This window comes from Sinocyclocheilus grahami, unplaced genomic scaffold, assembly GCF_001515645.1.
Source record: "Sinocyclocheilus grahami isolate Dianchi unplaced genomic scaffold, SAMN03320097.WGS_v1.1 scaffold707.1, whole genome shotgun sequence".
Classification (NCBI taxonomy): domain Eukaryota; kingdom Metazoa; phylum Chordata; class Actinopteri; order Cypriniformes; family Cyprinidae; genus Sinocyclocheilus; species Sinocyclocheilus grahami.
Window position 1 is genome coordinate 1,088,581 of NW_015505886.1, and position 13,017 is coordinate 1,101,597.

Here is a 13,017-nt window from a genome sequence, read left to right on the forward strand (position 1 = left end):
ACAAGACTGTACTTAATGACTTATCTTATGAAGCATTGCAAATAAAAAAAACTATTAATGTTAAGGATGTTATATATAGAAACAATATATTTTACATTTATTTTAATATCTGCATATTATGCATAGTAGTTTGAGATCAAAGGGAAACTAAATAATAAACTATTACATCATTTGTAGTGCTTTATAGGAGTTAGTGGGGGTTTTTGGCGCAATATACTTGTCACAGTTCACTGATTGGTGGGGAGTTCTCTGCAGGATCATGGGTAATGTAGATTTCATCAGAAATTCCATTGTTGGAACACCATTATTTAAAAAAATAATAAATAATGCAGCTTGATGGCTTCAACAAAAGCATATACTATTGATTAATAATCATATAGCTCATAGTAGGTCTGTCTATAAAGGTTTATTGTTCAAAATCAGTTCCCTTATGAAGAAAATGAATGGGATTTTTATTTCCTGAACGTGGTTGTTGCACTCTATAAAAGTGGAGCTTTGATTGTTTTTGACTTTTATATTGCATTAAAATTCCATGACACTTTTAAATATATTTTATTGTGTTATGCACATGCAATGTGTAACAAATGGTTGTGTGATCAACAATTTTATGTCCAGCAGCATTCTGAATTAATACATACTCTGAATTATGTACTATCACTGATTAGGTCAGTTTAATTTGAAATGCATAAGCACATTTTACTTCATTATTCTGACATACTGTATCTCAGAGAGAAACGGGATATTAAATGGGGGGAAATAACTTTATTTAACATAATTGCATGGATTGTCAAAGTGGACAAAGAGGACGAGGGATTGAAAAGAGGCATTTGTCACATGAGCAGAAAAGATGTTTTAAAGGTCTATCATCTTATTGTTTTTGATGATTACAAAGACAAATGTCCAAGGAATGTGTAATAATAAAATAAATAGGGTCAAATCTGCTTTCATGTTGGCTTTAAATAGATTTATTTTCTTACCAATGCCAATTAGATTTTGTCATTCCACTTTGGCACACATACATTCCATGTTTCTGTCCATACTGCCATCGCTCTCGATTTTTCCACTCTTGGTTTTATTTTCAAACAGTGTTTCCCTCTTTAAAATAACTGGTGTGTAAAGACAGATGTGCCCTTTGCTTTAAACCAATGGAGTTTCGTAATCAACTAACCAGCAGAATAATGATGCTCATTCACAAACAAAAGCCCTGCCTCCTGTGTTTTTAGCATGCAATGAGACGTGACTGGCTTATAAAGACGAGTCTTGGTTAAATGTATGGTGCATGTTGAATCCTGGAATGGCTGAGGGTCTTCAACACATGTGTCCCATTTAGAATCCCCTCAAAGAGATTTAATGGGTTCCAGATTCATACGTGCTGGCTATGCTCACTGTGACCCTTGTGTCTTTTCTGGTCTGAGCATGCTCAGTGCGCACCGACAGTGGATTGAACCTTGAGTCCTTGGGCTCTAGTTGCTCATTCTACCTCCCGCGTGCGCCGTGAATTTTCCAACAAAAACAGATCTGATTATCGTAAAGCTGAGGGAAATATAATTCCATATTTTCTCTCTCTGGACCTTCCAGAAGGTCGTTGAGCTCCAAATCGGAGTTACAGGCTTCAGATAAATGTACTGTAGCTTCAATAAAATTCATCTCGCTTTTCTAGGTTCTATCTACTTTATATGCTATCTGAGGGCCTCAGATCTGTGTGGACAGTCTTTTGCAGGCTCAGATCTAAATGTTATAACCTTTTCAGCATTATAGATTAATATATGAGAGATCATATGAGCCTCTGCGTTTTGCTCTGCCTCCTGTAGTGTTTGACTCTTTCGGCGAGATTTATGTGTTTGTTTTTTGGAGTGCATTGACTGAATGTTTATAGGGGGTATCTGTGAGAACCTTTTGCTGAACTGTGAAGATCTCTGGTGCTTTTGATTCATCGCTCACTCAAGAGTTCAAATGGGCGTTTCAATTACTCTAAAGATGGTCTTTGTTAATAAAATAGATATTTTGGCGCATGAAAATAGTTTACTCCCATAGTTTTCTGCACATCCAGTTCACTTTATTTATGGTGAGCATTAAGTGCTATATATCTTTCAAAATATTGTATTTCCTTTGTGCATGAATACAGAGGAACAAACAGAAACGCAACTAGGCAGGATGCCACTGTCTTAGGAGTAGCGGTTAGCTAATGACAGTAAATTTTGCCGACGATTTTATACTCTATATGTATATTTAACAGGATAAAGAAGTAATTTACTCAAAAATCTGTCATTGTTTACTCACCCTCATGTCATTCCAAACCCAGACTTGCTTTCTTATGTGGAACAAGGCATTTTGAAGAATCTACTGATATGTTTCCATGCAATTACAATCAAAGGGTACAAACGTTCAACTTTCAAAAAGAATGGAAAAGAACCATGAAAGTAGTCCAGATGACTGTATTCCAAGTCTTCTGAAGTCATACTTTAGCTTTGTGTGAGGAACAAATCGAAATTTAAGTCAGTGTTTACTGGTAATCTTTGTCTGAATAATTTAGTGAGTTCAAGTAAACAGGTAAAAAGAGTGATTCACCTTGAATTTACATTAGATTGAGTCCACTCAAATCACTCTGATAGTCCATTCTACCTCCCGCGTGCGCCTTGAATTTTCCAACAAAAACAGATCTGATTATCGTAAAGCTGAGGGAAATATAATTCCATATTTTCTCTCTCTGGACCTTCCAGAAGGTCGTTGAGCTCCAAATCGGAGTTACAGGCTTCAGATAAATGTACTGTAGCTTCATTAAAATTCATCTCGCTTTTCTAGGTTCTATCTACTTTATATGCTATCTGAGGGCCTCAGATCGGTGTGGACAGTCTTTTGCAGGCTCAGATCTAAATGTTATAACCTTTTCAGCATTATAGATTAATATATGAGAGATCATATGAGCCTCTGCGTTTTGCTCTGCCTCCTGTAGTGTTTGACTCTTTCGGCAAGATTTATGTGTTTGTTTTTTGGAGTGCATCGACTGAATGTTTATAGGGGGTATCTGTGAGAACCTTTTGCTGAACTGTGAAGATATCTGGTGCTTTTGATTCATCGCTCACTCAAGAGTTCAAATGGGCGTTTCAATTACTCTAAAGATGGTCTTTGTTAATAAAATAGATATTTTGGCGCATGAAAATAGTTTACTCCCATAGTTTTCTGCACATCCAGTTCACTTTATTTATGGTGAGCATTAAGTGCTATATATCTCTCAAAATATTGTATTTCCTTTGTGCATGAATACAGAGGAACAAACAGAAACGCAACTAGGCAGGATGCCACTGTCTTAGGAGTAGCGGTTAGCTAATGACAGTAAATTTTGCCGACGATTTTATACTCCATATGTATATTTAACAGGATAAAGAAGTCATTTACTCAAAAATCTGTCATTGTTTACTCACCCTCATGTCATTCCAAACCCAGACTTGCTTTCTTATGTGGAACAAGGAATTTTGAAGAATCTACTGATATGTTTCCATGCAATTACAATCAAAGGGTACAAACGTTCAACTTTCAAAAAGGATGGAAAAGAACCATGAAAGTAGTCCAGATGACTGTATTCCAAGTCTTCTGAAGTCATACTTTAGCTTTGTGTGAGGAACAAATCGAAATTTAAGTCAGTGTTTACTGGTAATCTTTGTCTGAATAATTTAGTGAGTTCAAGTAAACAGGTAAAAAGAGTGATTCACCTTGAATTTACATTAGATTGAGTCCACTCAAATCACTCTGATAGTTGAATAAATCCTTCAGACTGGTTTGTGAACCAGATCTAACGATTCATTCAACAAGGGGTAAATGATGAAAGGATTTTTATTTTGGGGTGAACCGTTCCTTTAATTCATATGACATTGTGATTTTTTTTAACCTTAATTTACCATGGTAAATTTGATTAGTATTTGCCTAATATGTGACTTTTTTTGTTGTAACAATAGTATCCTGTTGATGTTCTCGGATAAGGGAATTACATGAGTCATAAATTGACTCCTGACCCTCTACCAAGACATTTGACCATAGTTCCTGTGAGAATGTTCCATTTGTGGATCCTTCCCAGAATTCCATAAAGGGGTTTCCCAATGAGTCTGGCCGTATAATGTTACCGTGGCATAGACGCTGATGATTTGGCCCCTGGAAACCTATTCAATGGAACAGGGATCTCCTTGACATAAGGCCCAGGAGTGATGTGTGAATGATTTACTAAAGGAGTGAAAGCAATAGAGGGAAAAAAAATCAAATTTGCAATCCAAGGCAGGTGGCTACATTAGCATACAGCCGAATATTACTACACTGAGCTCTGGGAATCCTGCAGAAAAGCAGTTATATAAACATTCTCATGGGGCCGAAGCTGGAACTCTCCAGAACAGGGTCTTTTCTATACAACAGCTGACAAGACAGCTGGAAAAGTTTTAAATTCAAACTTACATCTGCTGTGTGTCTTCCCACTTCCACATTCACACATTAATGGTGCATGTCATCATTAAAATATTTCAAATTTTTAAAAAAAATCTCCCTCTGTGTTTGCAGCTTCCTATTTCGGGAACAGCTACTGTCGGATAGATGCCGTTCAGGACCTGTCAAGTTTTCAAGTGTCGCTCCAGTTTAAAACAAGCAGACGTAGCGGTCTACTCCTACTGGCGGCAGGACACAGAAATTACCTCTCGCTGGAGCTCTACAATGGCAGATTACAGGTGAAATACAGTACATTTAGATCACCAACAGCTGCACATGTCACTTTAAATCACCCTTTGACTTCTAGTTGCTTTGTTGCTGTAATTCACTGTCAGTGTGAACACTCTTTAAGTGTTAAACTGCTTTGGATTAAAAGTGCCTTTTATATGACGACTTATACACTAAAGACAGAGATCAAATCTGGCAAAATCAGAAAGCACAGTTCTGCAAAATATCTACTTTGTAATGTAAATTAAAACCCAGACTGACTAGACAAATAAATCAAATCTCCACTATTTTATCATGGCCCTTCAAGACTTCTGGGCCCCAGAAGGAGCCACACACTGAGAAAATCTCTTGTGAGTTTTTGAGAAGCAGCCGTTTGGTTTGTGGTGAGAGGGATGACTCACATTCGCTTCCAGCTCCGCTATGACTGAATCGTCAGTTTTTTCAGCTCAACACATGGAAAAAGCTTCCACGGCTTGAATGAGTTACTGGTTTGCTCTGAGATATTTCTTCTTCATCTGCAGCCTCCCTAGAAAATGGCTCCCGCTCCGCATAGATAAACACAGACGCTCAAACTGCCTGCATTATGCTGCAACATGAAACGGTACCAAGACTATTTCATCGGTGGCAGGATTTGTCATTAAAAACGCATTTCCACCAACATATTCAATTCATGCAGATGTACTTTTTTTGGAGGCTGCAGATCTGAAATGAGATCTGTGATATTTTCAGTTTAAGTGGCTACGGAGTGTTTGAAATACTGTGTAGCCAACTGATCCAGCAAAGTCTGTATTAGAATTTCACAGCTGAATGCATGTATAATGCCCTGTGAAAAAGTATATTCTTAACCAGTACCTTTGTCTTGTATTCTAGTAAAAATGTTTAAAGATAAATGTAACTGAGAAGCAAAATTACACGTATTAAGAAACCATTACCTAGTTGTGCTTTTGGAGCAAGGAAACCCCAAAACCCTGAACAAACTTCTTATACTAACATGTATTAACCTTCAGCATGCAATTCCTCCAGCCAATTTGTGCTACAAACATGAATGTTACCTAAAAAAAAAACAGCATATGCTGGTTACCTGTTTTGAAGCATGGTAGCTGGTTTGAGCTACTAGCTCCTGCTCAGGACCAGCTTATAACCAGCTCATGACCAACTAAGGACCAGCTTAAACCAGCTCTAACCAGCTACCATGCTTCAAAACATACCTAACCAGCAAATGCTGTTTTTTTTTTCAACAGTGTAACCACTCAAAACACCCTAACATCATGGCAGCAACTTTTCCACAGGAAAACAGCACAAACAATTTTTTCCAGTAAATGTAAACATGATGTTTTGCTTTTTATATTTAACAGTCACTTTTGTTGTTTAATCATTTGTTTGTCTGTGTATGTTTATAGGCTAGAATTGACATGGGCTCCGGAGAAAAGGTTCTCTCCTCCACCATAGGTCTCCAGCTCAGTAACCTTCTGGACCATCATGTGTCTCTCATTCTGAAAGACTCCAAACTTACTATGGCTCTAGACAACCTGTACACCACCTTCATCCCAGTGGAGAATGAAGATGAGCACCTGAACATCGACCAGGGCGTGTTTCTTGGGGGCGTGAGGGACCTGGAAGTGGAGTACCTGAGCACAGCTGTTCCCTTCCTGCGTGGTTGCATGAGCAACGTTATGTTTGAATCTCATGAATTTGATATTCTGGCTTCAGCAGCTACAGTCTGCTATGACACCAAGGGGAGCTGCAGCAGTGAGTTTGAGGCAGGGGACGGAGACACCACAAGCTTTATCAGTGCAGAATCATTCATCTCTTTCCCTACCTGGACCAGACCTAGCTCAGGCTCCCGTAGCCTGGAGATGCTGATGAAGACGACCATTGAGGATGCTCTGTTGCTCTTCCACCCAGGACACCAGACAGACTTCATTGCCATCGGAATGGCAGGAGGGTTCCTAAAAGGTGTAATGGATCTAGGAAGTGGAATGTATGTGCTAGATAATGTGGAGGTGAAAGTGGATGATGATCAGTGGCACAGAGTAAAAGTTCAAATTGACCCCAGTGAGTTCTTGATAAATGTGGACAGTCAAATGGTTTCACTCCCTCTTAATGAGACAGAAAATCTGGATCTAGTGGGGAACCTGTACCTGGGAGGTATTCAAAGAAAGATGAAGGATGTGTTTCAAAATTATTTGGCTCGTGTGGAGGAGGAGATCACAACGGAGTCCTTTATTGGATGTTTAGGAGAAATCAAGGTGAATCAGAAGGGCAAAAGCCTGCAGGATGCTCTGATAACTAAAGACATTCATGGGAAATGTGAAGGAGAATATGATTACTCAACCTATGATGAAGATTTGGAGTTAACAACTACACCTCCAGTAAGAATCACATACATTAGTGGCAACACTGATGAAAGACACTGTTTCCCTGCAGAGGAATTGCCAGAGATGTTCCGCAATATTTCCAGGCTCCTGGACATCACTCCTATGCTGGTTCTTGAGGGAGGAGAAGCCAACATCGACATCGTAAACCTAAACCCAACATTTAACCTAAAAGCTGCAGGTGTTCGTGAATCTGAGATCATCTTTACTCTGCTGAACGATCCCTGGTATGGACTGGTTGATATGAACTTAAGACAGACAAGAGTAAAGAAGTTTACCCTTCTGGATGTTGTCAACAAGAAAATCAAGTATCTTCATAATGGCAATGAAAGGTATGGAGATCAAATCCAGCTAGAGGTGATTGTTCATGGAACGAATCTCCCAGAGTGCTTGAGTGTTGCACGCAAGTATGTGCTACCAGTGGAGATCATCCCTGTCAATGACATCCCTCAGCTCAGTGCAGGTGACCTCTCAATCACCGCTAACAGGCGCACACGTTTGAGCCCAAACCTCATTAAAATCTCAGACTCTGACCATCGTTGTGATGAACTCAAGATAACAGTCATGTCGGACCCTACTGCTGCTGGATATCTGGAGAATGCTCAACAGCCAGGATTTGGTCTAAGAGAGTTCACTTGTAGACAACTGAAAGAAGGAAATATCTACTACGTGCACAAAGGTGGAGAAGTGCCAGAACTTACCCTGCAGGTCTCAGATGGAGATTCAGTTAGCGACTTGAGCACATTTAAGTTGCTTATAACCCAGCCACAGATGACTGTTGTCACAAATACTGGCCTTCTGATCACCCAGGATGACAGCACCCCTATAGGAATACAAAATCTGGCTATTTCTGCAACTCCAAAAACTGGCGACGTTGTATATAATGTCACTCAGCCACTTCAGTTTGGAGAACTGCAGTTGATCTCAGACGATGGGGTACCAAAAAGAGTCACACTATTTCACCAGTCTGATCTGGAGCAGAACCGACTGAAATACATTCCCAACCCCACAGCTGATCTCAAGGGCACAGAAACAGAGTTTATTCACTTCAATGCACAGCTTGGACAGGTCGTCCTCCCAGACAACTTATTTATAATAAAGATCATGCCTGCCCTTATAGGAATAGGTAAAAGGGTACCTTTGGAAGTTGAAGTTTGGCAGCAAAAGGTCATTAAACCTGAACAACTACAAGCTTTTGTGATGGAAAGCAACGCTGATTCAAGATCAATACAGTACATGATTACGAAAAGCCCAGTCCAAGGAGTCTTGATGATGCTTGATAACGAGTTGTCTGATGGTGATACCTTCACCCAACAAGACATTTTGAGCGGTTTCATCAGTTACAGTCCTCGTGTCCGCAGAGCGGTTGACTTTGAGGATCAGTTCCAGTTCAAAGTATTTGCAGAGGATCAGTACTCCAGAGTGTACACCTTTCCAATCAAAATCAAGGCTGATTCTGATGCTCCTGTCCTCATCAACGAGAGACTCGTTGTGCTGGAAGGAAATGAAAACATCATGAATAAAGAATACCTCTGGGTTCAAACCTCCACCTCAACAGACTTTGTGTACAGGATAGTGCAAGATCCCAAACATGGTCGTCTTATCAGAGACTCCCCACCAGGAATGCAAAGGTTTGATGGTGCAATTCGAGTCTTTAGCAATGAGGATCTCTCTTTGAATAGGTTGGTCTACAAACATGATGGATCAGAGACAAGTCATGACCAGTTTTCCTTTCTGGCATTTGATTCAAGAGGTGGCAATGGTTGGCAAGAAGAGGGTCATGAGGTACTGAGGGGAGTGTTTAACATTGCAATACAATCCAGGAATGACTACGTACCTCAAAGGGTAATCCACAAACCTTTTAATGTTATCAGAAATGGCCAGCATTTATTGACCACTGAAGACATTTTGTTCAGAGACGATGACTTAGACTTTAATGACACCCAGCTGGTTTACGTGAGAGTGGGAATTCTTTCAGGAAACATTGTCTCCACAGCAGACCCAGCGCAACCTCTCTACCGCTTTACTCAGGCTGACCTGAGGGACGGGAAGGTTTTGTTTGTCCATCATGGGGCAGATCGTGAGCGATTCCAACTTCAAGTATCTGATGGTTTTCATAAGACAACAGCTGTACTTCAGGTGCAAGCAGGTGACCCTTATCTACGTATAGCCAACAATACCATGGTGGTCATGGACCATGGTAGCACCAAGACACTGAACACCAGTCTGCTAAGTGCAGAGACCAACATGGACATCAGAAGTGCAGCTGAGATCATTTATGATGTGACTTCTCCGCCCAGTGATGGTAGGATTATAGTCAGTGGAATTGAATCTTCCACATTTACACAAGAGGACCTGACTAAGGGTGTGGTCTCCTATGAACACAGTGACCAGAGCCTTAGCTCGAAAGATTCCTTTGCCTTCACTGTGCAAGCTAAGGGTTGGTCCACAGAAGGCACTTTCAGGATTAAGATATTCAAGAAAGGATACCTGTCACAGCCAAAGGTCATGTCAAACCTGGTGATCCTTGCCTATGAAGGAGAGCATTCTGTTATTGATGAAAGCCACCTGGAGGTAAAACTTAATACCTTTCTTAAATATATTTTTAAAAATATTAATGATTTTTTCTCATTCTGTTGGCATTTATGGCATGTTCTTACTTGTTTTAAGTGCATGTTTTGAAAATTAGTTTATGCTTAAACGTGTGTAAATTGTTAGTAAAAATCGTTCTTGTAGATGCACTACAGAACTCTGACCTCTCGATTGCCATTTGTGGATCAAACATAAAATTGCAAGTTGCTGCTCAGATATAATTATTGTACTATAGTGAATTGGGTTTAAACAACAGTTTTGAACACTGTTTTTTTTTTCACTCAGTGTCAAAATTAGATTAATTTGTATCACAAAAAAAGAAAAGTGTTACCAAATCAAGTGCAATAATTTACACACAAAAAATTGTGTATTTTCATCAACTTGTGTTTTAGGAAAGAGGCCATGAGTGTGCTTTTATGTCAAGTCATAAGTTGTTATCCAAAGGCAGAAAGCCAGTGCTTTAAACACCTCAAATATAGCAAAAATATTAATATCAGTTTACAAAGACTTTTAACAGTCCTTAATTATAATTTGTGTTCAACAGCTGTTGTATTACTGCTGTGGAAGGTTCCAGAACCGCAAGAGCACTGCTCCCAAAATCCCTGAATGCTGGTCTCATAAATCTATCCAGGAGCTGCTTTGCATTTAGTTGCAAACTGTGTGTTTTAGAAGAAAGAAAATGCTTCAAATGTAGTTGAAACTCTGCAGTGGTTCTGCTATTGTTGACACTCCACTGAGTGTACTTTCAGTAATTGCCCAAGTGTTGCAGTAGAGGAAACAGCCTCTGCTCAGATTCATTAGGACATTTGTGATGCCTGACATTGATTTACGTTTTGTGCTACTTTTTCCTCCAAGTGTTTCTGAGATTTATCACATGCTAAATAGGGGATTTGGCATAATATAATTTATGATAACACCTCAAGGTTTCTATAATGTACCATTCAGGGCCATTTAATAGATCAAAACCTTTTTTTATGTATTTTTAAACTATGTAAATATTACCGTAAGATTTAAGTTGAAGAGATAGTTCAGCCAACAATGAAATTCCTTTATTCATCCTCATGTAGTTCCCAATGTACCTTTCTTTCTTCAGTGTCATTTCCATTTACATACGTTCAAATATGGCATGTCAAAAAAAGTTCATGTCCTAACATTATTGATATGAAACATAATATTTAAATGTATGCAAATACAAATTCTTCAACAGTTTGAATTTGGAATGCCATGACAGTGAGGCTTTTCATTTTTAGGTTAACTTTTCTTAAATACATTAGTGAAAGAGTATACAGTACATTGTGAAAGAAATATTCTGCATGTTCCGAAGGTAATTATTATGAAAGATAGCTGGTACCTGGCTCTCCGTAGGGATATGCAGTATTTGAAAGCAGTTTTTCCAGGTTCTTACTGCACTCATTTGAAGGTCTTCTTGCCATCCTCTTAGGTGATGCAAAAAGACATCCTGCCCAAAGAAATGGTGTACTCCGTCAAAGACTTTCCACGGCTGGGTCATGTGGTCAAACTCAACAATGACTCAGACAATACAGCATCACCCGTGCTGGACTACATTCAATCCTTCACACAAGAGGACATAAACCTGGGCAGAATATTTTACGTCTCCGTTTCCCTTCAGGGCCAGGACCATTTCACTGTCGATGTCAGCAATGGCTTCACCACCATAGAAGATCTACAGGTGCTGGTGGTAATTTTTCCACGCATCATACCCATCCAGGTGGTCAACATCACCGTGAGGGAGGGTGGATCTGTGGCGCTGACCCAAGAGGTTCTGAATATCACACACCACTTCTACCGTTCCATGAACATCGAGTTTATTATGGAGGAAGAACCTCAGCATGGAGATATTAAGTATCTGGATGAAGAAGATGGACTTGTTACCTTCACCTGGGAGGATGTGAGTGCCAACAAATACACAACATTTTACTGTTATTTATATTCAATTACAGTGTTCATTATATTAATGTTTTGAATTAGCTTTTATTTTTATGTTCAGTTTTCATTTTAATTTAAGTTTTAGTTGTTTTATTATGTGCTTTTGTCACTTTTATTAGTTTTTGTTTTTAAAATATTTATATTATATATAGCTTTATTTTTACTTCAGTTAGTTGTAAAGGCAACATTTCTCATTTTAATTTCACCTCAGGAAACATGTTCACCAACCCTTATATGGGTGTCAGAGGAGTGGTCATGGTTATAAAGCTTGGGAAGAGGAGTGGCCATCTTAAAAAACGTGTTCAGCAACCCTTATATGGGCATCAGAGGAGTGGCCATTGATGTTAGGTGTGGGGATGGGAGGAGTAACCTCAGAAAAATGTTCATCAATCCTTATGGGCATCAGAGGATATAGATTTTTTCCATTGAATATTTAGATTGTATTTTATTTTGACTTTATTTCAATTACTGAAAACATTTTTGAATAGTTTTGGTTTCTTTTAGTTTTAGTTAAGAATCACAACACTGACATGAAATAAAAAATTCTGTAATAATTTACTCTTTCTCTAACTTTCTTCTGTGGAACACAAGATGAGATATTTAGCATAATCTTCACACTGATTTGTACTATACAATTATTGCATATTGTGTCCAGGAGGTCTGAATATCCAAAAAGGATCATCTCCATAACAGCAGTCCACATGACTCATAATACTATATTGATGCAGCTAGAATATGCAAATTAGATTTAAGATCTGCAGTGGCCATCATGTGACTTCAGAAACTTAAAATAGAACAGAATAGAATAGAATAGCTTTTTTTATTGTACAGCTGTACAACGAAAAAAAAAAGTTTGCTCTCACATTGAAAGTACACACATACATACAAAAATGTAAACAATGATACAGAAAAAGTAAACAGTGCAAATGTAAACAGGTGTACAGTAGACAGTGCAAATGTAAACAGTTATATATACCAAATGTGCAAAATAGGTATAGTGCAAATGTAGCAGATATGTACAGTAGTGAATGAAATATTAATAAATACAAGAGAATAAAGGAATAAATATATAAATATGAGAACAGTGTATTGCACAGCTACACCAGTAGCTGTATGAGTAGTAAGTGTATAGTCCTTAGTATACCACAACCTTGAAGCTTGTGACTGAGTGATATGTCTTCTATTAATTGGAGTTCAGTTCTAAGATAGCACGTGGATAAAAACTGTTCCGGAGTCTGGAGGTGTGTGTCTTGAGGGATCTGTAGCATCTTCCAGGGGGCAACAGAGTGAAGAGGTGGTTGTCGGGGTGGGAAGAGTCCTTTATTATACTTCTGGCCCGACGTATGCATCTGGTGCTGTAGATGTCAGTCACCTTTATTTATATAGCGCTTTTAACAATACAGATTGT

General features: G+C 38.7%; 1 protein-coding gene across 1 annotated transcript in view; it reads left to right on the plus strand.

Annotated features, from left to right (window-relative positions):
* Window positions 1-259: 259 nt before the first annotated feature.
* Window positions 260-13,017, plus strand: part of LOC107559965 (chondroitin sulfate proteoglycan 4-like) — a 43,428-nt gene continuing 30,670 nt past the window's right edge. Inside the window, exons 1-4 of the mRNA XM_016243994.1 lie at window positions 260-263; window positions 4,543-4,706; window positions 6,096-9,644; window positions 11,104-11,571. Coding sequence (XP_016099480.1) covers window positions 260-263; window positions 4,543-4,706; window positions 6,096-9,644; window positions 11,104-11,571 — 4,185 coding nt within the window. The remainder of the gene's footprint in view (window positions 264-4,542; window positions 4,707-6,095; window positions 9,645-11,103; window positions 11,572-13,017) is intronic.